Source organism: Acinonyx jubatus, chromosome A3 (genome assembly GCF_027475565.1).
Source record: "Acinonyx jubatus isolate Ajub_Pintada_27869175 chromosome A3, VMU_Ajub_asm_v1.0, whole genome shotgun sequence".
Taxonomy (NCBI): domain Eukaryota; kingdom Metazoa; phylum Chordata; class Mammalia; order Carnivora; family Felidae; genus Acinonyx; species Acinonyx jubatus.
This window is the reverse complement of record NC_069388.1, coordinates 57512615-57538236: the sequence shown is the minus strand read 5'-3', so window position 1 is coordinate 57538236 and position 25622 is coordinate 57512615. Positions and strand designations below refer to the sequence as shown.

At 41.4% G+C, this 25622-nt stretch overlaps 1 protein-coding gene across 1 annotated transcript in view; it reads right to left on the bottom strand.

Moving 5' to 3' along the window:
- Nucleotides 1-6360: 6360 nt before the first annotated feature.
- Nucleotides 6361-25622, bottom strand: part of CREG2 (cellular repressor of E1A stimulated genes 2) — a 36583-nt gene continuing 17321 nt past the window's right edge. Inside the window, exons 3-4 of the mRNA XM_027069311.2 lie at nt 14679-14792; nt 6361-11538 (exon numbers count right to left, since the gene is read on the bottom strand). Of these exons, the coding sequence (XP_026925112.1) occupies nt 11391-11538; nt 14679-14792 (262 nt within the window). The 3' untranslated portion in view covers nt 6361-11390. The remainder of the gene's footprint in view (nt 11539-14678; nt 14793-25622) is intronic.

Sequence of the window (25622 nt, the reverse complement as noted above, 5' to 3'; positions counted from 1 at the left end):
TCAAAGTTTACCTGCTCCACCGACTGAGCCAGCCAGGTGCCCTAACTTGCTCAACTTTTGAGCTGTACAACATCCATGGGTAATACATCCTAACTCAAACAGTATTTGTATCCCAGACCTGAGGAAAGTGAGTATGCTGACTGTGTGTATGAGTATACACACACAACAACAAAGGCTTTCACAGGTTGCATTCATATTAACTTTATTTATTTATTTTTAAATGTTTATTTTATTTTATTTTTTTTTTTTTGAGAGAGAGAGAGAGAGAGAGACAGACAGAGCATGAACAGGGGAGGGGCAGAGAGAGAGGGAGACACAGAATCCGAAGCAGGCTCCAGGCTCCCAGCTGTCAGCACAGAGCCCAATGTAGGGCTCGAACCCACGAACAGTGAGATCATGACCTGAGCCAAAGTCGGACGTTTAACTGACTGAGCCACCCAGGTGCCCCTAACTTAATTTAAATACATGGTATCTTCATTCAAATAGGAATAGTACCAACTGGATTTAAATTCCCTAAGAATTCTAGCAAAGTGCATAATGAGAATTCCTGACCTCAGAAACTATGTGACATGATAAATATGTGTTGTGTTCAACTGCTGAGTTTGGGGGTAATTTGTTACACCGCAATAGATAACCAAAACATTGTGATACAATCTAAATCAACTAAGCAGATGATATGGAAATTATTGGTTGTCATGGTAGGGCATCTCAAAACTTACTGGGTGGCTATAATTCAATCAATACTTAATCGGGTGCCTGGGTGGCTCAGTTGATTAAGTGTCCAACTTTGGCTCAGATCATGATCTCACAGTTTGTGGTATCTAGCCCCCCCCCCCCCCCCCCACTGGGCTCTGTGCTAATGGTGAGGAGCCTGCTTGGTATTTTTTCTCCCTTTCTCTCTCTCTGCCCCTCCCCAACTTGCACACACTCTAGCTCAAAATTAATAAACTTAAAATAAGATTTAAAAAATCAACACTTAATAAATTGTCGGAGACAGAATGTCTCATGGCTTACAGAACGATGCCTTGGAATACAGCCTCCTCAGTGATATTAAGCATTTACTCATCACCATCTTCTAGGGAGAGAGCCACTAAATCTGGATTATAAGAATAACTTGGCTGCATTCTCTGTTGGGGAATAAAGATGATCTTGTTTGCCTGTCTCTCAACCTAGATGAATAACCCCTTCTAGTCCATTCTACCCTTTTGATCTGTTTTATGCCCTTCAAACAACTCTTGAGTGATAATTCAGATTTCCTGATGGTTTGGAAGTGTGGGGGAGGGGTGCTCCTTATTGTGAGGCAGGAGCATTAGGGTCTGTGGATGCGGTCCTAGCTGGTTCACTTGCTCAGCCAACAGCTATCCTCACAAACCTCAAGTCTGACAAAGTCAGGTTTATTGGCTCAAGGAAATAGAGACTGCTACCAGCAGAGCCCTGGGGCATTTCACCAAACAAAGAGATAAGGTTTTTATGTAATATGGGGGAAGGGAATCTAGGCACAACTTAAATGAAGCAATGTTTGGATAGCCTCAGGGCAAACAGGGCTGTGTAAGGGGTCGGTTTTGGGTCTAAACTGCAAATCAGACTCAGGGCTTTGTTTCTTGGAAATTAGCAAATTAAAATAGCTATATAATGTCTTGTCTAGAAAGTGCTTTTCTAGAGACTGAATTTAAGTTAAAATGGAAGGTGTTTCTCTACGTTAAAGACATCCATCTGGGCAAAAGTGGGATTTTTCATTCTCACTGATCTGACTTTAAACAGCAAAATTTCTGACAGCTGCTGATTTTAGAATAAGGTTTCTCATCAAGAAAGCATAAGTCATTCAAAAGGGGTTTGTTATGACATTTGACAGCTGTAGCATGACCTTGGGAGTCATACTGTTCGTTTCCAGTTAACTTTTGCCACTGGCTTTGTGTCTGTTGTGCCAGCCAGATTCAGGGCAGGGCAGTTTTTCCTTTCTTAATATAGTGTCTGGAGAGAGGATTGTTTGAATCTTCATTTAAAAAGCTGGGGCACCTGGGTGGCTCAGTCAGTTAAGCATCCCACTCTCGATTTGGGCTCAGGTCATGGTCTCACAGTTTGTGGGTCTGAGCCCCACATAGGGTTCTGCACCCTGTTTGGGATTCTCTCTGTCCCACTCTGCCCCTGCCCCACTCGCGCTCTCTCTTTTAAAATACACAAACATTTAAAAAAAATCACCAGCTACTTTGCCAAACGTAGTACACCACAGATGAACACAATAACAAAATAATTACCATGTTTAAAAACAAACCCCAAACAGTCATACTGTTTCACAGTTCCGAAACACTCTCAGGTCAGCTACGTAATTCTTTCAATTCTTTCAAAATTATCTATTAAAAAAGTAGCATTCATGTAGGAGAGATCTAGAGCACAATCTTTAAAGTAATTAAAATATTGTATGACTTGGGAAATGTGCATCATGACAACAAATGTTTTTTATGCCAGGAGAACCTAAGAGATCAATGCCATGCACATTTCTTTCTTGTTAGAAGGTGTTAATCAGTGTCCAAGCAGACAAACAAACACTCTAGATAATTCCAGTAAACAGGGATTAAAGCAGGGACTTAGCTACAAAGACATTGGAAGGGCTGGGAGGGAGGTGGGGATCATGGCAAAAGGTCCTAGTGCCTGGCTGTAGGCACATTTGCATTGCTGTTCTTGTATTATCGAATCAAAATAAAAATTTGATACTGATCACAATTTGATACTGGTGGTGGTTCGGGGCACGGACGTGAGGTGCTGGCAATTGCTGGCTGCCTGACTCTGGGCACGGTTTCTCACTTGGCCATCAGACAAGGGCCCACCTCCCAGGGTTGCTGCAATGACTAAACAGGGTACGCCTTACCGATGGCTTGGCTCGTAGCAGGCCCGGCACTCAGGAAATGCTCCACTGATTCATGGTCCTTGCATCTGCTGGAAGCAGCGTGGACAGCCACTCACCCTGGTGGAGAATGGAAAGAAAACTATATAGAGATGGCCGGGTCCTTCCAGAAAAACTGTACAGCACTGAGAAGAGGGAGAGGAGGTTGGAGTCAGACAGTCCTGGCTTTAGTACCCATAGGTCCCCAGGAGTGTGCACATCCGAAGAGCTTGCTGAGGTACAGGTTTCCGCACGGAACACTGAAGCATTTTCTTCCTTGCAGGACAGATACAAACACTAAATGAGATTTTTTTTAAGTATGTAAAATGCCTAGCTTGTAGCAAGAGTTCAATTCCAAGAATTTCTGTAATTAAGTAATTATTTTAGAAATAATTTAAAATAATTGAAATAATTAAATATTTAGTAAAAAATCACTATCAAAATGTCACAAAGTATTGTGACCTGTCATCATGTGCGGGCAAAACATTTACTTTTGTGTGTATGTTTTCAAAGGGGAGAGTTTGGTGTGAATGTATGTATACCACAGTCATTATAGGTGGCTCAGGGCCACAGTTTCTCTCTGGCCTAGATCCTGCATTCTGAATTTGGGATTTTCTCCCAGGATTCCAGGTTCTGAGAAAGTTGAAGTTCCCAGATATAGCCACCAGGTGGCGGAGCGATTCCTTGCCAGGGTGTAGTGAAAATACAGGTTTGGAAGCCAGAAGTAGCGTGGGAAGCTCAGATAGGGTCAGCAGTTTATCTGGAAGTGGTCAGGAGGATGCAAGACTTCAGTGAGGGGCAAGAAGGCTAGGGAGGTGAGTCACAGCAGGAGAAGGAATAAAGGGAATGTGTCAGTGAAAGGTACCCATGTGACCTGGGTAGGGGCTCTGGCCCAAAGCCCACAGATAATTCATCCATTCTTGCCAAAACATTTGTTGAGCACTTACCGTGAGCCATAAACAGGGCACGGTGTGAAATCAGCCCCCTCAAGTAGGTCGCAGGAGGAGTCTGACACATAAACAAATGACTAATATATAATGTGAAAATCACAAGACATGATGCCACCATCTCTTTAACCCTTATGATGAGCCAGGCACTTTATAATTTCCCTACGTTGCATATGAAGAAACTGAGATTCAAGAAATTCACTCGTTTCCCGAATTCACAAAGCTGAGAAACAATGGTTTCAAAGGCTATGTTAGGAGTGCTTTACCCATCATTACTCCTCTACTAAAAGAAGACAAAACAGCCCCGCTCCTTTAAAGCTCACCACTTGAAGTTAGTCTCGGCAAGCGTTGACAATAAGATGGTGGGCACTCCCCAGTGGGCTCAGGTGCCCCTCTTTCCCTCCCCTCTGCTGGCACCGCCCCATCTCCTGCCTACTGTTCATTCACTGTCCAAGGCATCTGGCTCACCCTACCCACCATCTTCTGGTCACCCCAGCTGCCTCTCCCACAGCCACAGCCTGGCCTTGGTCATCACTGACAGCTCAGCTCTAGAGAGCACTAGCTCACACATCTCCCTATTTATAGTGACTCGGCCTTCTCTCGGGTTGGCTTAAGTACAGTTGGCTCCGCAGCTGTGAAAATTGGTAAAAGGAAACCTCGTTTAAAATGGCGTGAGGAGGCCAGCAGGGGGAGCTCTAACGCCCTACCACTGGTTGTCAACTGCAGACCCAACAGGAACACTTACCTTGCACGTAGATACTTGAGTTAGCTACGGCTTCAGGGGCTTCAGGGTCGAGGAGGGAGGAAGGGTTCTCTCCTCACCTCTCCAACAGCCCAGCCAATGAGAGACTGTCACAACTCAGCCAATGAAAAGCCACGGCACTTTGAACTCCCAGTTTACACCTGTGACTATTTCGTTTAAAACAAACCCCCTCCCCTGCCCCCCCCCCCCATTTCTCCCACTCCTCTATGAATGACAGGTCCTGTCCTTTGTGTTGTGTTGTGGGTTTGCCTATGATTTTGCCATGGCTTGCTTGTTCCGAGTTGCCATTCTCTATTTCTGAATAAACCCATTTTAGATAGTAAAATAACTGACAGTTTTATTTTTAAGGTTAACACAGCTATTCTTTGCTTCACTGGGTCCCCTTACAGCTAGTCCAGCTTCTCCCTGCATCAGCCTCTCCTGACTTCACTTCCTTCTTTCCCTGGTTTACTTCCCATGACGCCGCATACCAGCCACGTTTAAAGAACACTGGAAGCTCCCCCCTCATCTCGCTCTGTTCCGTGGTGCTGGCTTCTACCCCGCTAACGCCTGTCCTTGCTCAGGACTGCATCCCGCAGCAGTGCTGGGAAACCTTGCAGCAGGGGAGGCTGTTGGGCGAGGAGAAGGGAAGGGGAATAGGACATTTTGAAAGGAGGCGAGGGAGTGCTCATCGCAAGGGTTCAGAGTTCTCTGGGAGGGGAACAAGGGTGTGGGCTCCCAGGGCTGGACTGTGGAGATGTCTGACAGCTGCTTAAGAGAATGGGAAACACCCGAGGGGGATTTGGGCAGCGTGGAGGGCCCAGGTGAGGATGTGGACCCTGGATCTAAGGTGTGACCAATTGTGTGCTTGTGGTTTTCCCTGTTGACACTTGGCTGCAGAGACGGACAGTGAACTTATCCAGGGCAGGGTTTTGACATGTGGTTCCAACAGAAAACAGTGGGGATATTGGGGATACTGGCCGAAGTGCTGGAGAGAATCTACAGACATTACCAGATTACCTGGTTTAAAAACTTGCTTGTTTACTTATTGTTTACAAAACATAAACTTGCTGAGGGCAGGGCCTTGTTCTCCATGTAATCCTACATGTTGTGGTCACCTTCTTGAGTAAGGGAGTCAGACGCTGAGAATAAAGAACCTCAGGGTTCTGGCAGAAGGACAGGAGGCTAAAGGAGAGAGGGTGTGGTTCAAGGTCTGAATGCACAGTTTCAGAGGCGGGTCACTGCAGGAGACTTGCTCAGGGTATGGGGGCCTGAGGACCAATGCAGATGGGTGACCAATCCATCTCAGTTTGCCCAGACTTTCTGGACTCCACCACTGAAAGACCTATGTCCTGGAGAACCTTCAATCGTGGGTAAATTGGCCAACTGGTTACTAAATGGAGAACAAGAATATCTCCGGGAAGCCAGAATAGTGGTGGGTGGTCTATGGAAGCTGCAGGATTGATCATTCTTGTGAGCTTGTCATTTTTTGGCACACTCCATGTGGGACTCCTTAGGCATGTTTTCTCAGCAGTGAAAGGGAGCTTTTTCATAGCCCTGAAGTCTGGGAACAACAAGTATGCTAAAAATGGCAAATACTTCTGAGAGTGGCAACACCAAAGTGTGGCTACATCAGCATTTTCAAGTCTGCCAATTAAGTGCATTGTACTTAGAGCCTTAAAAAATCACATCAACAAAGCTCCCCTGCAGATTCTTTCCTTTCTATAGAAAATTTAACTGCTGATTTATTCTAATAGCATCTATTTTCTTAGAAATCCAGTAATGTCAATTTGCAATATTATATGAAAGGACTGTACATAAATATCATAATTTTATTTAATTGAGCACGAGAATCATGTCAAGAATGAAATAGTCTTTGGTTAAATAGACATATCTAGTGTTGAAAATAGATTTCACACTCCACATGCATCACATAACATAGACAAACCATAGCTTTGTTATAATTCAAGTTTTATAATTGCTGTTATAGCAATCAAATATGCATCAATAAATTATTCCAGAGAAGTTTTATTTTCAGAACAGAATTTGATGGCTAAATTATTGAAAATGAAATACAGATTTTCTGGAAAAATTGTAGAAATACATTTCAACCAAAGAATAACTCTTTTATAATTAATCAACATATACAAGGTATACTGAAGCAAGTAACATCAGAATTATACTCTCTGTGTCACCATCATAGATTTGTACAATCACTGTAAATAAACGGGATCAGGATAGCTATTCACAGAAACAGAAGAAGAATACTTTCCCAGAATATTTAAGAATATTTCAGGAAGATTCATGGAAATATAGTTCTTTGTTATAAATATCAGTGGAGAATCAGTATGTGGAGACTTGGATTCCTATATGCACCTATAGCTTACTCAACATGCTTATGTCAGAAACTTGAAGATATTGTCCCCTTCTAAGTGTCCCATGTAAAACCAATACAGAGATTTGTTGAATTCTTATTAATTTGTATTCAGTGTTAAATTGAATACATTTAGAAAACTTAAATCTTCTATCACTTTCACAAATGCATAGGTTGATGGTTGACAAAAGTAAACTAATGTTGTCTGTTCTGTTAGATTTTGGCACATGGCTCAGTTCTTCATTTCATTGGGGACTAACAAGATGTAGCATAAATGCCTTATTAAGTAAGCTAAGCCATCAATTTTATTTGTATTAGACTTTTTACTCTGAGATAATTGCAGAAATTGTAGATTCACATGCAGTTGTAAGAAATAATACGAAGAGATCCTGTCTGCCTTTTACCCAGCTTCTCCCAATGGTAATATCTTGCAAAACTATACCATATCACAACCAGGATTTTCATACTGGTATAGTCAAGATATAGAATGTTCCATCCCAAGGATCCTGTGTGTTACCCACCTCTCTCCTTCTCCACCCTCCTCCCTAGCAAACTCTAATCTGTTCTCTATTTCTAGAATTTTGCATTTCAAAATGTTGTATACATGGAATTCTACAGTATGTAACCTTGTGGGATTGACTTTTTCACTCAGCATAATACTCTGGAGATTCATCCAAGCTGTTGCTTGTATGAGAAATTATTTTTATTGCTGAGTAGTATTCCATGGCACGGATGTATCATATGTTTCACCAGCCACCCATTAAAGGACATCTGGTTGTTTACAGTTTTTGAATATTATGAATAAAGCTGCTATGTATATTCACGTACAAGTTTTTGTGTGAACATACGTTTTCACCTCTCTGGGACAAATGCCCAACAGTGCAATTGCTGAGTGGTGTGGCAGCTGCATGTTTAGTTTTATAAGAAACTGCCAAATGGTTTTTCAGAGTGGCTGTTCCATTTTCATTCCCCTCAGCTATATAAGACTGATCCAGTTTCTTTGCATCCTTACTATTATTTGGTGTTGTTACATTTTTAGCAATTTTGATGGGTGCTTAGTGGTATCTCATTGTGGTTTTAATTTGCAGTTCCCTAATGATTAGCGATATTGAGTATCTTTTCATGGGCTTATTTGCCATTTGTACATCTTCTTCAGTGAAAAGTCTGTATATGTTCTCCATTTTTTAATTGGATTTTTAAAAAACACTGTTGAGTTTTTGTGAGTTCTCCATATATTCTAGATACCAGTCCTTTGTTGGAAATGGACTTGCAAATATTTTTCTCTCAGTCTGTATGTAGCCTGTCTTTTCATTCCCTTAACATGGTCTTTTTCAGAGCAAAAGTTTAAAATTTTGATGTAGGGCAATTTATCCAACTTTCCTTTATGGATTATGCTTTTTGGTGTGAAAATACTCTTTGCTTAACCCTAGGTCCCTATGATTTTCTATTTAAAAAAAAAATTTTATAGTTTTACATTTTATGTTTAGAATTATGATCCATTTTGAGTTAATTTTTATACAAGGTGTGACAGGTAGGTTGAGGTTATTTGCCTGTGGATATCCCATTGCTCTAACACATTTACTGAAAAGACTATTCTCCCTCCATTGAAGAGGGAGTATACCCAACTGAGTATATTTGTGTGGATCTATTTCTAGATTTTCTATCCTGTTCTATTGATGTATGTGTCTGTGCCTCCATCAATAAATACCATACTATCTTGATTACTATAGCTACATAATAAGTTTTTATATTGAATAGAGTGATTTCTCCTACTTATTTTTCTTTTACAAGATTGTTTTAGTTATTCCAAGGCCTATGTCTTGGAACTCTTAGAATAAACTTGAATATGTCTACAAACTTTGCTGAGATTTTGATAGAAATTGGATTAAATCTATAGAAAAATATGGGGAGAACTGACATCCTTGCTATTTTGTGTCTCCCAATCCATGAACATGGTATATCTCTTCATTTATTTAGATCTTTGATTTCTTTCATTAGTATCTTTTAATTTTCAGCATTTAGATCTTATACATGTTTTGATAAATTTATACCTAAGTATTTATTTTCTTCAGAGTGATTATAAATGATATTATGCTTTTAATTTTTGTTTCCACTTTGTTCATCTTTAATATTTAGAAATATGATTATATTTTGTGTGCTGATCTCATATCCTGAAATCTTGCTGAACCCACGAGTTCTTTCTTTTCTTTTCTTTTTAACAGATTCTTTGGAATTTTCTATCATGTCATATGTAAACAGAGATATTTTTATTTCTTTCTTTCCAATCATATGCATTTAATTTCTTTTTCTTGCTTTATTGCCATGTGTAGAACTTCTGGTACAGCCTTAAACATTTTTATCAGTGTAAATGTCTGGAGATTTGCTAAAATTCACTGGCCTGAATGAGGCCCATCATTCTCAAACAAGTGCATTTTCAACACTTTTCTTATCATCCAACCTGTCTAGAGTTCATTTCCTATAATTTGGATAAATAACTGATAACATTCATCAGTGGTTATAAATGGCACCCACACTACAAAGTCCCTTGAAGCAACAGAGAGGCCTTTAATGAGCTAAGTGGAAACTGCTTATAAAAGCAAACTTAGCATAGGAATATTATTCATAAGACAGAACCAGGAGGTAGTGATGCTCAAAGAATTAAGGTGTGAGGTTGACTTATGGAGTATGTGGTATGTCCTTCCAGTTGTCCCCTCTTACCTCTAAATTGGTGATAGCAGTAATTTTAAACTCAGAAGTATGAAATACCATCAAAATTACCTTATTCTTATATATTAGAAATTGCTAGGAACTCTTCTGAGAATTGACTTTTGACAAATAAAGACTTCTGTGCATCTTACTATGCTTTTAGTAAAAGGCACTTAAAAATATTTTGACGTCTCAAACTCTGTTCATGTCTTAATTTTTTAAACAAAAATATGATCATTAATAACATTTTTACTTATTTTAAAAATGTATATTTCCTATATATAGTGTTGCGTTTTTATGTTATACGATGTACCTAACCCACCAGAGAGGGTTTATGGCCATTATGAAAAGACAGAAAATGGGGTACTGCTTGATGCTTTATAGACTTCAATATAAGAGGTCTTGGATATATACACATAGGTCCTTAGAGGCCTTAGATGTGTACTCAGGTACAATGTAGTTTCTTGAAAAACCAGGAGCTCCTGCACATAATTTGTAGAAACATTTTAAATCTGTAGTAACAACCAAATTTCAGAGACGAATTTTTGTTTGTTTTGGTAGTTAACAGTGACAAATCATCACAGGCAGGCTAGTCATCACTATACTGATTTTGCCGATTCAATGAGCACCTGTGCATTTCAGTAACTCTCTTGTCTTTTTCTCAAGATTGGAAACGATCTAAGTACCACTCTATCCATTGTGCGCAGTGAGTTCTGGAGTCAGGTCTTGGGGCATGGACCTAGCCTCTCTGAGCCTCAGTTTTCTCATCTGTAAGTAGTAATGATGATGTGACTCTCACTGGTTATAAGGCTTAAATGAGATGATCTTGCCAAGGGCCTGGTCTAAAGCTGGGCAGGGAGTGTGCCTTCAATTACTGACTTCTTTGCTTCCTCTTCTTACACTTTGTCCTGTTTCCTTCCCCTCTTCAGCCTCTCCCCTCTCCTCTCCACATACCACAGAATGAGACGCTTCTTATTTTGGTTGCCACACCTCATGCCTGAGAGAAGGGAACCCTCTGTCAGAAGCACTAGCAGTGGGGGTCTGGAGAGCTTGTTGCTGAGGCTGTCCCACCTCATTAGTATATTCCCATGGCCTGTTTACACAGATAGGGCTGCGCACAAGACTCTGTTCTCATGCCATTATCATGTTACAGCGCGACCAAAGCTTCATAAGTAACTGATACATTCTAGCAAATGTGACTTCATAGTGCACCTGCAGTTCAGTACATGGCGATGGATAATCCGGAGACAAACAGTCCTGCATGCTCACCCCAAACTCAAGACTGACCGTGTGATGCACTTAGTTCCTTCATGGTTGCAGTGAGTTTCGAATCAAGACTGCTTTGGGCACAGCAAGCAACAAAAACACTCTCACAATACAGTGCAATCACATTGCACATACCTTTTTTTTTTTTTTTTTGTCCTAAGGAATGGAACGGCAACTGTCTCAACGTGTCACTTTGACAACCAACAATGTTTCTCAAGTCGGTGAGACGGGTGTGAATACGATATGAACAAAGGCTATATATGTGAGTACCTGTGTGGATTGGGAGTTTGCAAATGACCACTTTAATATCCAGTCTGGCACAGGGTTCCCTGGCCACCCTCTCTCGTTCTGCTGTGAGGATGAGAGGGCTGCTGCGAACCCTGGCCACGAAGAGTCAGCAGTCAGTCGCCGTCGGCAGCAGCACTTAAAAGATTTTCATTTCACGCAAACACCGAGCGCTTTCCTCTTACTGCATCAGGCCTTTCTTGGAACTGCCTTGAAGTATTCCTCCCTTGAAATGTCGGATACTCCACCATACCATTTCTGAAGCCAGATATGTTCTATCTTCATCTTCATAAAGAACCACTCATACTGACGAGGCCACTTCCTCAGAACTGGGTGTCTGCAGAAATAAAGGAGAGGTCACGACACAGCTGCTCTTATCAGGGGGTGTCCCTCCCAGGGCACCGCTCCAGAGTTGGCGTATCACTGGACAGGTCATCCAGCCCTTCAGACTCCAGGCCCCATTTGGGCTGAAGCCAGAGGCGGATGCCAGGGAGCCAAGGATGGGGACTGGGGCAGCCTTAGGAAGGCAGGAAACTGCCATCTCCACAGAGGGGCAGCCCAGTCTTGCACCAGGCTCCTTTGTTCGGATCACTGGCGGGCTGCTGATGAGCTGTGGTGCTTCGTGGGCTGTTTGCCCTCTCAAACCCCGGTCTCCTCACCGTCAGGGGGGCCAACAGTGACAGTGCTCTGATTGTGGGGCTGCGGGGGGAGCAAACAACTCTGCACACATAAAGCACCTGCACAGAGCAAGTGCTCAGTGGATGCCGGTTGCTGTTATCAGGAAACATAAAGAAAGGCGTTATGCATCTCTGTCTCTGTGAGATGTCAAAAGAATTGCGGGCCTCCGAAACAAATCTGCTCAGGGGGAGATTTCCATTCCTGCAGCAGGCTTACAAGTGTTGAACCAAGTTGAGAGTCAGACAGAGTGGACAGGGAACATCACATTCCACCTTCTGCTTACTGACTTGCTTTCTCTCTCACGTGTAACCCTAAACACAGGCACTGTCAGTACAAAGCCTGACGTGGGGCTTGAACCCACGAACCGTGAGATCATGACCTGAGCTGAAGTCGGATGCTCAACCGACTGACCCACCCACGTGCCCCAGCCCACTTCTTTTAAACTTCATAAAAATTGGGGCACCTGGGTGGCTCAGCCGGTTAAGTGTCCGACTCCTGATTTCAGCTCAGGTCATGATCTCATGGTCGTGAGATCAAGCCCCATGTCTGGCTCCACGCTGGAGCCTGCTTGGGATTCTCTCTCTCTCTCTGCCCCTCCCCCACTGGCATGTGTGTGTTCTCTCTCTCAAAACACATCAATAAACATGAAAAAAAATAAACTTCATAAAAATAAAAATTTTACTCATATCTAAAAATGTTACAAAAATTCGAAGACCAAGTGCAGACTGGGAAGAACATTTGCAACAATGCAGATGCAATAATAGGCTGATGACCTTTTATAAAAAATATTATTTTGAAATAACCGTAAACTCACAGAGAAGTTGAAAAGTACAGTACAATGAACTATTTCTTTCCCCCTAAACCATTTGGAAATAAGTTGGAAATAAGCTGATGTGATGCCCCAATACTCCAAATACTTGTGCAGCCAAGATGATAAAAGGTTGTTGTTATTGTTATTTGCAGCAAACACGTTTTGTACTTGCAGCCAGAACACATTTTGGCACCTGCAACTATAACAAATCCCAGGGGGCACTGGTTTTGCATCCAGGCAGCGAGTGGCAGGGGGAGGGACCTGGAGGAGACTGACAGCAGGGGTTTAAAAGAAGGTAAAGATAAAGTTAGTGGAAGCAGGAGGTAAAGGCACCCTCGTAACATGGTGGTGGAAAATTCAGCAACACTGTGCCTACAGAAAATACGGAATGAATTTAATGAACCCAATGGTCTCCCTAGGGTTTTGACCTAGTCTCACTGCCTATCATAACATGAAAGAGGAGGGTTTAGAAGGAAAGAGGACAGCTAGGCCGGGGAGCCTGGGTGGCTCAGTCAGTAAAGTATCTGACCAGCTCAGGTCATGATCATGGGGTTCATGAGTTCAAGCCCCACATCAGGCTCTTTGCTATCTGCACAGGGCCAGCTTTAGATCCTCTGTTCCCCTCGCTCCCTGCCCCTCCCCCTCTCTAGAAAATAAATAAACATTAAAAAAAGAGGACAGTGAAGTTAAAAAATAAATCACACACACACACCCCTATGCTCTTTTCTCAATCTATGTACTGAAAACCACACGTTCATGTTGATATATCCAATCGCAATCCAATTCCAGAGTTCACTCTCATTTTCTCCGTTTACGTGTAAAAAACCCCTTCCTGTGGTGTGAGAAACCAGGCTTCCCCTGTCCTTACCGTGTTTACTTATTTGATGGTTCCCCTGTATGTAAAATCTTTCCACCTCCTTTGGGGTGTGGGTAGCTCCTGCAGCTTACGATTTGCTTTCGTCTTACTCTTCCACTAACTAACACGAAGTGTGAATCTGCCTGTTTTCATTGGCTGTGCCTCTGGGAAGACACACACAGCTCCTAGCCCTGGCTCCACCCTTCCACTCCCTGCTGCCCTCCCTGCACAGACACCCTCCTGACCCATGGGAGACCACCCCTCCAAGCAGGCACCCTCCTTACCTTTCAGGAGCTCTGGGCCTCCCGCCTCCTGCTAACTGGTCTGCCCTCTGGCACATTTTGATCCCTACAGCGGTGATTTTTAAACTTTAGTAGAAATGCTAATTTCCTGGGACCTGCTTTTAAAATTTAGATTGAGTCTTACATCCAGAGAATCTGATTCAGTAAGCAGGTCAGGGCAGGAGGGTGGGGGCAGAAAGCCTGTCTATGCAAGAATCCTCAGTGGGTCAGATGTAGGTGTGAGAGGACCACACTGAGAAGTGTTCTTTCACTTCTGGATGTATGAAAATGTCTGTTTTCTGGATTTCTCTACAAAGCCTCAATTATTTACTTCCATTTTTTAAATTTTTTAATGTTTATTTATTTTTTGAGAGAGAGAACAAGCCAGGGAGGGGCAGAGAGAGACAGGGAGAGACAGGGAGAGAGAGAATCCCAAGCAGGCTCCACACTGTCAGCACAGAGACAGACCCAGGGATCGAACTCATGAACCATGAAATCATGACCTGAGCCAAAACCAAGAGTTGGATGTTAACTGACTGAGCCACCCAGGGGCCCCTGGTTATTTCCATATCAAGGCAGGGCGTTGTAGAGGGTTGCAAGTGCACAGGGAAGAGCGCCTGGAATCCCTCAGTGTGGGGTGCTGTCTAAAGGCAGGGTGAGGCCACGGGAAGACAGTCTGCCTGGCCTCTGCTGTCACCTGCAGCATGTTGCTGATATCACAGCTCAGACCTTCACTATCTATGAGAGGCATAGATACACTATGCCTCAGAGGCATCACATGGCACAGTCCTGACTTCCGCTTTTTATTACAGTGTATTTCTGGACAAACCAACTTCAAAGCATATACAAACCTTGAAAACATGGCTTGCTTGGCAAATTCTACTTCTTCTGGAGACACTGCAGTCATCTGGCCAGTGAGCGTCAACCGGGCACATCGGGGGTCTTCCGGGTCGACGATATTTTTTCTGCATTCAAAGAATGTTTTTCACTTATTAAAATGATGATAGAACATAAGCCTGAAATACCAAGAATTTTATTAAAAATTAAAAAGAGCAGTCACATGGCTGGGTCTATCATTGAAGTTTTTACACTATCTATAATTACTTTAAAATACTTTGGCACACGGGGTGCCTGGGTGGCTCAGTTGGTTAAGTGTCTGACTCTGGATTTCAGCTCAGGTCATGATCTCACCCTCCGTAAGATCGATCCCCACGTCAGGCTCTGTGCTGACTGTGAAGATTCTGCTTGGGATTCTCTCTCTCCCTCTCTTCCTGCCTCTCCCACCCACTTTCTCAAAATAAATAATAAATGAACAGTAAAAACATACTTTGGCACTGGCTGTGTGAGAGGTGTGTTTGGGTAAGTGAGACATCAGCCTGCACCCTGGGGGGTGCATCTAGTCAAGGGTGCAATTCTGCAAGACCCCAGTTAGGAGCCACTGTCTGGAATCCTGTTGCTAGTCTGCACAACCTTAGGGGTACCACTCAAAGACAATAGGAGTTGTGCTCCAGAAGTAAGGCAATACATCTGCCTGGATCCAGCAGTGACTGAGGTGAAGGTTTTCTGATATCACAATCAGAATGTGGAGGGTCCTCCTTCAGTGTAAGGGATGTTGGAAATAATGAGAATGTTAGCGTGACTGTATTTGTAACTGCCTGCTAATAAGTGTTTCCATGGTGACAGAATTCTTCTAAGACTTGGCTTTCATTGAAAGAGTCACCTGGCAGTGAGGATGTACTTTGTATTCTGGATATCACTCTTTCTCCAGGTGAATATAATTCTAATATAAATATAATATGATATGATATGATACAATATAATTCTCCTAATTAGTAATTCTCCTAACTAGGGTTGCCAGCTAAAATACTGCATGACACATAGTCATGTGAGAATAGTTGTTTACCTGAAATTTAATTTTTTAAAAAAATTTTAACGTTTATTTATTTTTGAAGGAGAAATAGAGCGTGAGTGGGAGGGGCAGAGAGAGAGGGAGACACAAAATCTGAAGCAGGCTCCAGGCTCTGAGCTGTCAGCACAGAGCCCAATGTGGGGCTCGAATTCATAAGCCGTGAGATCATGACCTGAGCTGAAGTCGGTCGCTTAACCAACTGAACCACCCAGGCGCCCCTGAAATTTAATTTTTTACAATTTTATTGATATATATATAATTCACCCTTTTAAAGTGCACCGTTGAGGGTTTTCAGAATATTCAGAGTTGGGCATCCATCACCATTATCTAATTTTAGAACATTTTCATCACCTACCCACTACACCCTTTGCCCATTAGCAATGATTCCTCATTCCTGACCCTTTACCACATCCTGAGCAACCGCTGATCTACGCTCCATCTCTAGAGTTGCCTATTTTGCCCACACTGATGGAATCATACCGTATGTGGGCTTTTGTGACTATCTTCTTTCACTTAGCATAGTGACTTCAAGGTTCATCCATGTTTTAACCTGTATTGGCACTGCATTGTTTTTATTGCTGAATATTACTTTATTGTATGGATAGACCACACTGTGTTTACCAGTTCATCAGTTGATGGGCATTTGGGTTGTTCCCATTACAAATAATGCTGCTATGAACATGTACGCACATGCTTTTGCGTGGACGTGGTTTTTAGAGGTGGAACTGTCAGAAAGGGAATCGACGGATCCTACGGCAACTCTACGTTTAACCTTTTTTTTTTTTTATTTTTTTTAACATTTATTTATTTTTGAGACAGAGAGAGACAGAGCATGAACGGGGGAGGGGCAGAGAGAGAGGGAGACACAGAATCGGAAACAGGCTCCAGGCTCTGAGCCATCAGCCCAGAGCCTGACGCGGGGCTCGAACTCGCGGACCGCGAGATCGTGACCTGGCTGAAGTCGGACGCTTAACCAACCGAGCCACCCAGGCGCCCCTACGTTTAACCTTTTGAGGAACAGCCAGACTGTTTTCCAAAGCAGCTGCACTAATTTACATTCCCACCAGCACTGTACGAAGTGAATTCCTTCATATCTTTGAGGGCACTTGTTTTAGTCTGTCCTTTTCATTCTAGCCGTCTTAGTGAATGTGAAGTGATCTCACTGTGGTTTTTATTTGCATTTCCCTGATGGCTAATATTGACTATCTTTTCATGTGCTTACTGGCTGTATGTATATCTTTGCACAAATGTCTATTCAAATCCTTTGTCCATTTAAAATTGGGTTCTTTTCCTTTTTATTATTGAGTTGTGAGAGTTCTTTGTATATTCTGAATACAAATCCCTTTCCAATATGTGATTTAAACGTATTTTGTTTTTCATTTTCTTGATACTGTTATTTGTATTATTTTTATGATTACTTTTGTTTTAGAGAAAGAAGGAGAGAGTAAGAAGGAGAGAGTAAGAAGGAGGGGAAAGGGGCAGAGGGAGACAGAGAGAATCTTAAGCAGGCTCCATGCTCAGTGTGGAGCCTGATTGGGGCTCGATCCCATGACTCTGGGGTTATGACCTAAGACGAAATCGAGAGTTGGATGCTCAACTGACTGAGCCACCCAGGAGCCCCTTGATGGTGTTCTTTGATGCACAAATTTTTTTTTTTTAATTTTCATCAAATCCAAATAACTTCTTTTTTTTCTGTTTCCATTAATGATTTTTTTAAAGCTCCCAGCAACCTAGGGCAAAGGATATTTATCAAAATCCTACCCATATGTTATGTTATATCTTATAGAACAAGACAGCATTCATATTATTAGATATTGTGGTTTTTGTAGTAATACAAGAAATAGAAATATGTGTAAAGATTGAGAAATAATAAGCATACTTGTAGTTATTTGCAAATGACATGACTGTATAGAGACGAAAAAGCAAAAGAATCCACACTCAGAATATTAGTATTAAGAAAAAGCTCAGCAAGATTGTTGAATTCAAGAACAATAAACAATTGCATTGCTACTTATAAGAAAAAAACTATTTTTGAAGTACATTTTATATACTAAAAGGTATATAGATGGTAACTAAACCTATAAAATACCTAGGGATAAATTTAACCCAAAAATGTGTAATACCTTGGTGGAAAAAATTATGACTTTATTGAAATACATAAATGGCCTAAGTAAAGAGAGGGTTGGTTATACCAAATACATGAATGGGAAAATCCAATTTAAAGGAGATTAATTTCTAGAGATGCTATAATTTCAGTTCCAATTCTGATATATATATTTTTAATAAAACAAAACAAGCTGAATCTAAACTTCACATGGAATAACAAAAGTCTGAGAATAGTCAAAACCACTCTAAGGAAGAACAACATGGTGGGAGCGCTTCCTCTACAGATAACCCTAACATAAAACCATATTAATTAAGGCAGTGGGTATTGGTATAAGGACAGACCAAGGGAACAGACTGGAAGACCCAGAAATAGACCCATGCTTATATGTTATTTCACATACAACAAAGACTGAATTAGAAATTAGCAGGTAAAGTTGTAATTATTCAACAAGTGGTGCTGAAAAAAAGGTTGTCTGGAAAAAAATCTAAAAATATCAGACCATGTATAAGTAAATTATAAATTGAATTAATGATTTAAATGTATAAAGCAAAGCCCTAATACTTTCAGGATAAAATATTTATGACTTCAGGGTTGGAAAGAATTTCTTAAAGATGACACAAAATGCTCAAACCACAAAGGTAGATGAATGTGACTTATTAAAATTAAATCTTTCTTCAATAAAAGTGTTTCATAAGTTAGCTATGGGTGAAGTCTATTCATTACCACTATGATTTCTTATTCTATCAGTGAGTGTGGTAAGTGGAATTCTGGGATGGCCTCCATCATCTCCACCCCTAGTACTCTGCCCTGTACAATCCCTTGTCCTTGAATGTGGGCAGGAGCTGGGACTCTCTTCTAGCCAAGAGAATATGGCAAAAGTGAAGTGCTGGTAATCCCATGCTTATAAGATATCACAGCCAGTGAGATAGACTTAGAGACTGTGGGAGAGAGAGAGAGAGAGAGAGAGAGAGAGAGAGAGAGAGAGAGAGACTGTCTTACCCGTGGGAGACACCCTTCTATTGGTCTTTAACAGGTAAGCTGTTGTGAGGTGACCTGCCTTGGCTGTGGAGAGAATGGGCGGTGGCTTCTAGGAGCTGTGGACTCAGTCCTACAACCACAGGGAACTGAACTGTTCCACAAGGAACAACACTCACAGGTGCTAGAAAGAGGACCAGAGCTCCAGAAAGGGTTGCGGCCCCACTGACATTTTTCAGCTTCGGAAGATTCTGAGCAGAGGACCCAGTTCAGCCAAGTCCAGAATCCTCACCCACAGAAACTGATATAACAAGTGTGTGCTACTTCAAGTCTCTACGTTGTGTCAATTTGTTACACAGCACAGAAAATGAATACAGTGGGTGTGCTGAAACTATAATTTTTAACTGACAATTTTTTTTCAGTTACATTGTTAGTTACTGATTTCCAACCTACATTTTGGTCAGAAAGTTACCCATATGGTATCTATTGCTTGATATTTGTTAAAATCAGCCTTAGAGCCTCATGGTCAATTGCTGTGTGCCTGAATAGGATGGACATTCTCTAACTGTTCGGTGCAATGTTCTACAAATTACCATCAGAGCAAGCTTAAGTGTCTTCAAATCTCTGACCTCATTGCTATTTTTGTTTTTGTTTTCTTACTCTATTGATTATTAAAGGATGTGTTAAATATTTTCTGGACTTAATTTCTGGATATCTATCCTTGATACACACACACACACACACACACACACACACACACATACACACACAAAGTAGTTTTTCTTTTCTTCCTCCCAAAGTAGTTCTATCATAATTTTTACTCTATTCATACAAATATTGTGTTTGCAGTGACACAGTGTTTACTAAGCCATGTACTACACTATGAATAAACTTCCTTTTTATACAACCTTTTGTTTTCATTTGGAATTAGTTAATAACTTCCCCTTTATCTTTCTTTTCTTTTTTTTTCTTTTGCTTAGTAGTTTTCTATGAACCTACCATTTATTCATTCCCAAACTTTTCTTTTTAGCATGATCAAATATAAGACATATTCCATCATATTCAAAAGAACTGAAAACATAAGTTCATATAAAAACTCGTACATCATTGTTGATAGTAGCAGCATTTATAACAACTCCAAAGTAGAAATAACCTGAATGGCACAAAAATAGACAGAATGTGGGATAGCTATTCAATGGCATATTGCTCAGCTATAAAAAGGAATGAACTACTGGGGTGCCTGGCTGGCTCAGTTGGTGGAGTGTGCAACTCTTGATCTCAGGGTTGTAAGTTTGAGCCCCACACTGGGTGTAGAGATTAGTTTAAAAAACACTGGGGCATCTGGGTGGCTCAGCTGGTTGAGTGTTTGACTCTTGGTTTCGGCTGGAGTCACGATCTCACAGTTTATGGGATCAAGCCTAGCGTTGGTCTCTGGAGACTGCTCGGGATTCTCTCTCTCCCCCTCTCCCTCTGCTTCTCCTCCACTCACACACACACACTCTCTCTCAAAATAAATTAAAAAAATAAACTTAAACAAATTTATAAAATGTATATGTTCTCTCACTGCTGAAAAAAATGAATGAAGTACCGATAGCATGGATAAACTCTGAAGATACTTCAAGGTGTGTGTGTGTAAAATTTATATGTATATATATGCAGCATATGCAAATTCATAGAGGCAGAAAGATTAGTGGCTGTAAGGGCTGGGAAGAAGAGGAAACAGGAAGAGAAAGCTAAGCTAATGTGCATGGCACTTATCTGGGGGGAAATAAAAATATTCTCAAATTAGATAGTGGTGACAGATAGATGCAAAACGTTGTCAATATTCTAAATGTCGGTGAACTTCACACTTTAAAGGTTGAATTTTATGGTATGTGAACTATATCTCAAGTAAGAAAAAAGTAGCATTCCACTGAGTTCACTTTTTCCTTCTTGGGGACTGTCATCCTCTGGGTCCCACCTGTACCGTTTGCTTTTATGCTTGCTACATGACCGTAATCTGGAGAACTCCCTCTATGGTCAATGGGGAATTTCCCCATCCTGTGTTGGATCACTTCTTTCCCTGGGCTGCCATCTTCCTCTTTCTTCTCATTTTGGTATAATGGTTCTGTCAAAAATATATATGTTTTCTAAGAAAAAGTTCACTGGAAGTAAAATTACCTGAGGTTTTGTATGTTTGAGAATGTGATTAGTTTACTTTCATTCTTGATGGATAGTTTGGCTAAGTATTAAATGCTATGTTTGCAATGATTACACCAAATAATGTTGAAGGTACTGCTCCATTCCAGTGTTGCTGATTAAATAGTCCAGTGTGATCTTCTTCCTTGCTCTTTTGTATGTGACCTTGTGCCCTTGCCCCTCTGAAAGCTTTCAGAAACTAATCTTTACCTGTGAGTCCCTGAAACTGCACAATGATGTACCTTGATACAGGCTTTAAAAAAATCCATTGTTCTGGGTACTTGGTGGATTGTTTTAAACCTGGAGACTCATGTCTTTTGGTTTGGGGGAATTTTTCTTCAGTTATATCTAGCAATTTTTTTCCTTTCATTTTCTCAATTCACCTTTTCTGGAATTCTTTTATTTTGGCTTTTGGACCTTTTGGATTGGCCTTTTAATTTTCTTATTATTCCTCTCATATGTTTCATCTGTTTCTTTTTATTCTATTTTTTGGCAGATTACTTCAAGTCTACCCTCAAATGCTTCAGTTGAATTTTTAATTTTTGCTACCATATTTTAAATTTAAATTTAATTTTTCTTAATTTTAAGCAGGCTCCATGACCAGCGTGGGGCTTGATCTCACAAACCATGAGATCATTCCCTGAGCTGAAATCAAATCAGATGTTTCACTGACTGAGCCACCCAGGCACCCTTCATATTTTTAATTTTTAAGGGTTCTTTCTGTTTGTTCTTATGGAGTGTTTTTATTTTAAAGCCTATTCTTCTGCAGTATATTGTCTTCTGTCCTGAAAAATTGCTTCCTTCTCTTTGTATTGTTTTAATTTTTCCTAGTTCTTTTTATCTGTTCATTTTGCATGGTAGAGACTTTCCTCAAATGTTTTCCTTGGCTGTTTATTCATATTTACAATGTGGCACCCCAGAGGGGCCCCTGGGTGGCTCAGTCGGTTGAGCGGCTGACTTCCGCTCAGGTCATGATCTTGCAGCTGACGAGTTCAAGCCCCACGTCGGGCTCTGTGCTGACAGCTCAGAGCCTGGAGCCTGCTTCAGATTCTGTGTCTCCCTCTCTCTCTGCCCCTCCCCTGCTCATGCTCTGTCTCTCTCTGTCTTAAAAATAAATAAACATTAAACAATTTTTTTTAAAAAAGTGGCACCCCAGAGCCAGTTGGAAATTGTGACTGCATAGGTATGGCTTTCTGACTAGTGCACTTTACTCTAAGGTGATCAGTCTTGATGGTTTTGTTGAAGGACTCTTAACTATTCAGTATCTGGGTTTTTTTGTTTGTTTGTTTTCTCTTGGGCTGTTTGGTATCCCTGGGGAAATCCTCAAAGGATTCTCAGACAAAACCTTGTTAAAGATGACCTTAGTCCATAATTCACAGGAAGAAGCAAGAGCCAGCAGAAACAGTAAATATCAGAAATAGATACCCAAGATATACTAAATTGATTATGAGATAAAGATATCTAAAATGCATAAGGTCTCCCAATCTTTAATTGAAAGTGTAGCTCTTTGGGGGTCAGATTTTATAATGGGCCCTTATTTCTAACCCGTCACCTGACCCAGCCCAAGATATTGTTTCTTTGTTCTCATGGTATCAAAACCTAAGCCTCTACTTTTCCCAGACCGGCAAACCCCACTAGTGAAGTTCTGGTTCTGTTTCTTTTGTTCATTTGTTTCATCTTCATTTCTGACCCCCAGGGGATTTCTTTTTGTTTCTTATGAGTATGCATTTAAAAGAATGTTTTTCTTCCTACAGCTTTTTTTTTTTTAGATTGATGAAGTCTGTAGTTGTATTTTAAAACTTTAAATAATAAAAAAATGTTAAGATTAAAAACAAAGAATTTCCATGTAGAAGATTTAGAGACTATAAAAATATGTTAGAAAGTAAAAATAAGTGTTTTTAAATAAACTTGGAATTATAGCCTACATAGAGCTTTTATCTTATTTGTTTCCACTCAAAAATTAAATTGTGAACATTTTAGATCGAGAAGTACATGCTGGGAAATCTATTTACTCACAAAATTCTCAAACATTTATCTACTATTTCTGTCTACTGAATATACAGGAGGAGCTGGAAAGATTCACCTCTGACGTTGAATGATTTTACTTGTATTGTGAGAGCTGTGTGACATAGCTGAGTCACAGCAAATACAGTGTCTGGTCTCATTGCCCCCATCGACCTTGTGAGCTGGGGCCCCAAGAACATAGCCTCAATTTCCTCTTCTGAAAAATGAGGACATTAATTTTTGCCTGTCTTCTTCAAAGAGTTCAAAGGAATGTAAAAGCACGATGAACATCATAAGGAAGTAATGAATGGTTTTCTCATATATATAAATGTGAAACTACAGTAAGTGAATGTGAGCAGGTTAAAGATAGAGAAGATCGTCTTCGAGGCAGACTGAATTATTTCCCTTCTCCATTAGTCTATAGCCTTGAAAGATTTTTCCGGCACTGCATTTCATTATGGTAGGCCAAATGAGAAAACTTTATGATGGATTGTTCTCCGACATCAAAGGAGAAGGAAGTGGGAACAGCTTGCATTTTCCTTTTGCTTGAGGCCAGTTAGAGTCAGGAAAAAGGGAGATAGAGTACTCCTTCCTTGTCTGTCTTGTACAGTCCGGATAGCCAAGCATTCTGATATATGGTAAATGCAGAAGGACATGAAAGGCATACAGTGAGGTGGTTAAGAGTATGGGTTCCTACTCAGGGATGCCTAGGTGGCTCAGTCGGTTAAGTGTCCTACTCTTGGTTCGGCTCAGGTCACCATCTCACAGTTTGTGAGTTCAAGCCCCATATTGGGTTCCACACTCACAATGCCCAGCCTACTTGGGATTCTCTCTGTCCCTCTCTCTCTGCCCCTCCCCCGCTCGTACTCTTTCTTTCTCTTTCAAAATAAATAAATAAACTAAAGAAAGAGAGAGAGAGAGAGTAGGGGCTTCTGTTCAGTCCCCTAGACTGGAATCCTGGCTGTGACTCAACCTCTCTGTGCCTCGATTTCCTCACCTGTAAGAAACAGACACAAAAAGTTCCTGCCTTATAGTGGTGTTTCGAGGTGTTGGTGGCGGGAGACAGGGAGACTTTTCAGTCCTGCGATGAGCAAGGCTCCCCAGGATAACGCTCTTGACTCTCTCCACTACTCAGATTTACATTAACTGGTGACTTTGAAAGAAGACACTGAACATCTCCCTGCAGGAAGTGCACATACTATGCTATAAATCTGCCATAAACGAGAAAGACCTGCCACAGCTCAGGGAGGCCCCGGGTGCAGTGCTGCAGACTGTGTACATCTATTGAATTCTGGAGTTCCCTGGCCCACACCATGTTGGCTAGGTCAACGAGAAGGCAATACTTTGCTATTCGTCTGCTTTACTCTTTCATTCCTCCACTGGTTTAGATCAGGCAAATGATGGCCTGGCTGGCCAAGCGTGGCCTGTTGCCTGTTTCTGTTTGGCACGAGAGAGAAGAATGGATTTTATGCTTTTAGAGGACTGAGAAAAATCAAAAGAAGAAGATTTTATGACACATGAAATCTATATGAAATTTGGATTGCACTCTTCTTGCAAAAAGTTGTATTGGAGTACAGTCCCATTCTGTGGCGGCTTTCAGGCTACAATGGCAGAGTTGAATAGTTGTGACAGAAACTGCATTGCCCACCTCACCTACAAAATTTGCCATCTCCTCAGTACAGAAATCATTTTCTGACCCCTGGTTTAGACTGTGGGACTGGAAGAGGTAGGCTGTTCGTCAGGGTCTCTGGAACCCTTACATGTGGATTAAACCCTTACATAATATAATCAGAATAGTTCCTGGTGTGTAGCAAGCCCTCATATAGTGATGCTGTTGCTGCTCAAATGTCACGGGGGCTGAAAGGGGCGGGGTGGCTGGAGAGTTCAGGAATTTTACAGCCTCAGTTGGTGGGGGTATTGATTGTGAAATATCAAGAAGATTGCTGTGGACCGAACTGTGTGCCTGGCAAATTCAAATAGTGAAGCACGAATTCCCAATGTGACTGTATTTGAGAGAGTAAGAGAGCACGAGCAAGGCCTGGGGAAGTGAGAGGAAGGGAGAGAGTCCCAAGTAGGCTCTGGACTTGGGGCTCAATTCCATGAACCGCGAGATCATGACTTGAGCCGAAATCAAGAGTCGGATGCTCAACCAACTGAGCCACCCAGGTGCCCCGTGAGTGTATTTGAAAATAGGGTCTTCAGAGAAGTAATTAAGATTAATTAATTAATTAATTGATTAAGGTTAATGAGGTCATAAGGGGGGTGTCCTCATCCGATGGGACTGCTGCTCTAATAAGAAGAGAACAGGGAGGGGCAGGCAGAGGAAAGCCCATGTGAGGGCAGAGCAAAAAGGTGGCCGTCTTCAAACCCAGGAGAGAGGCCTCAAGAGAAACCAACCCAGCTGACACCTTAGTCTTGGGCTTCTGGAAACTGGACCTGTGAAAACATAAATTTCTCCTGTTTCATTCTCCCAGGCTGTGGTATTTTTCTACGGCAGCCTGAGCTAACACAAAGATGGTAGGGACTGAACAGTCATTATGAAATGGTGAGCACCAGAAGCCTCCCCCTCTGCCTCTCTGGCTACATTTGTTGCAGAGGTAGGGTGTTATGGGATGGAAGGGG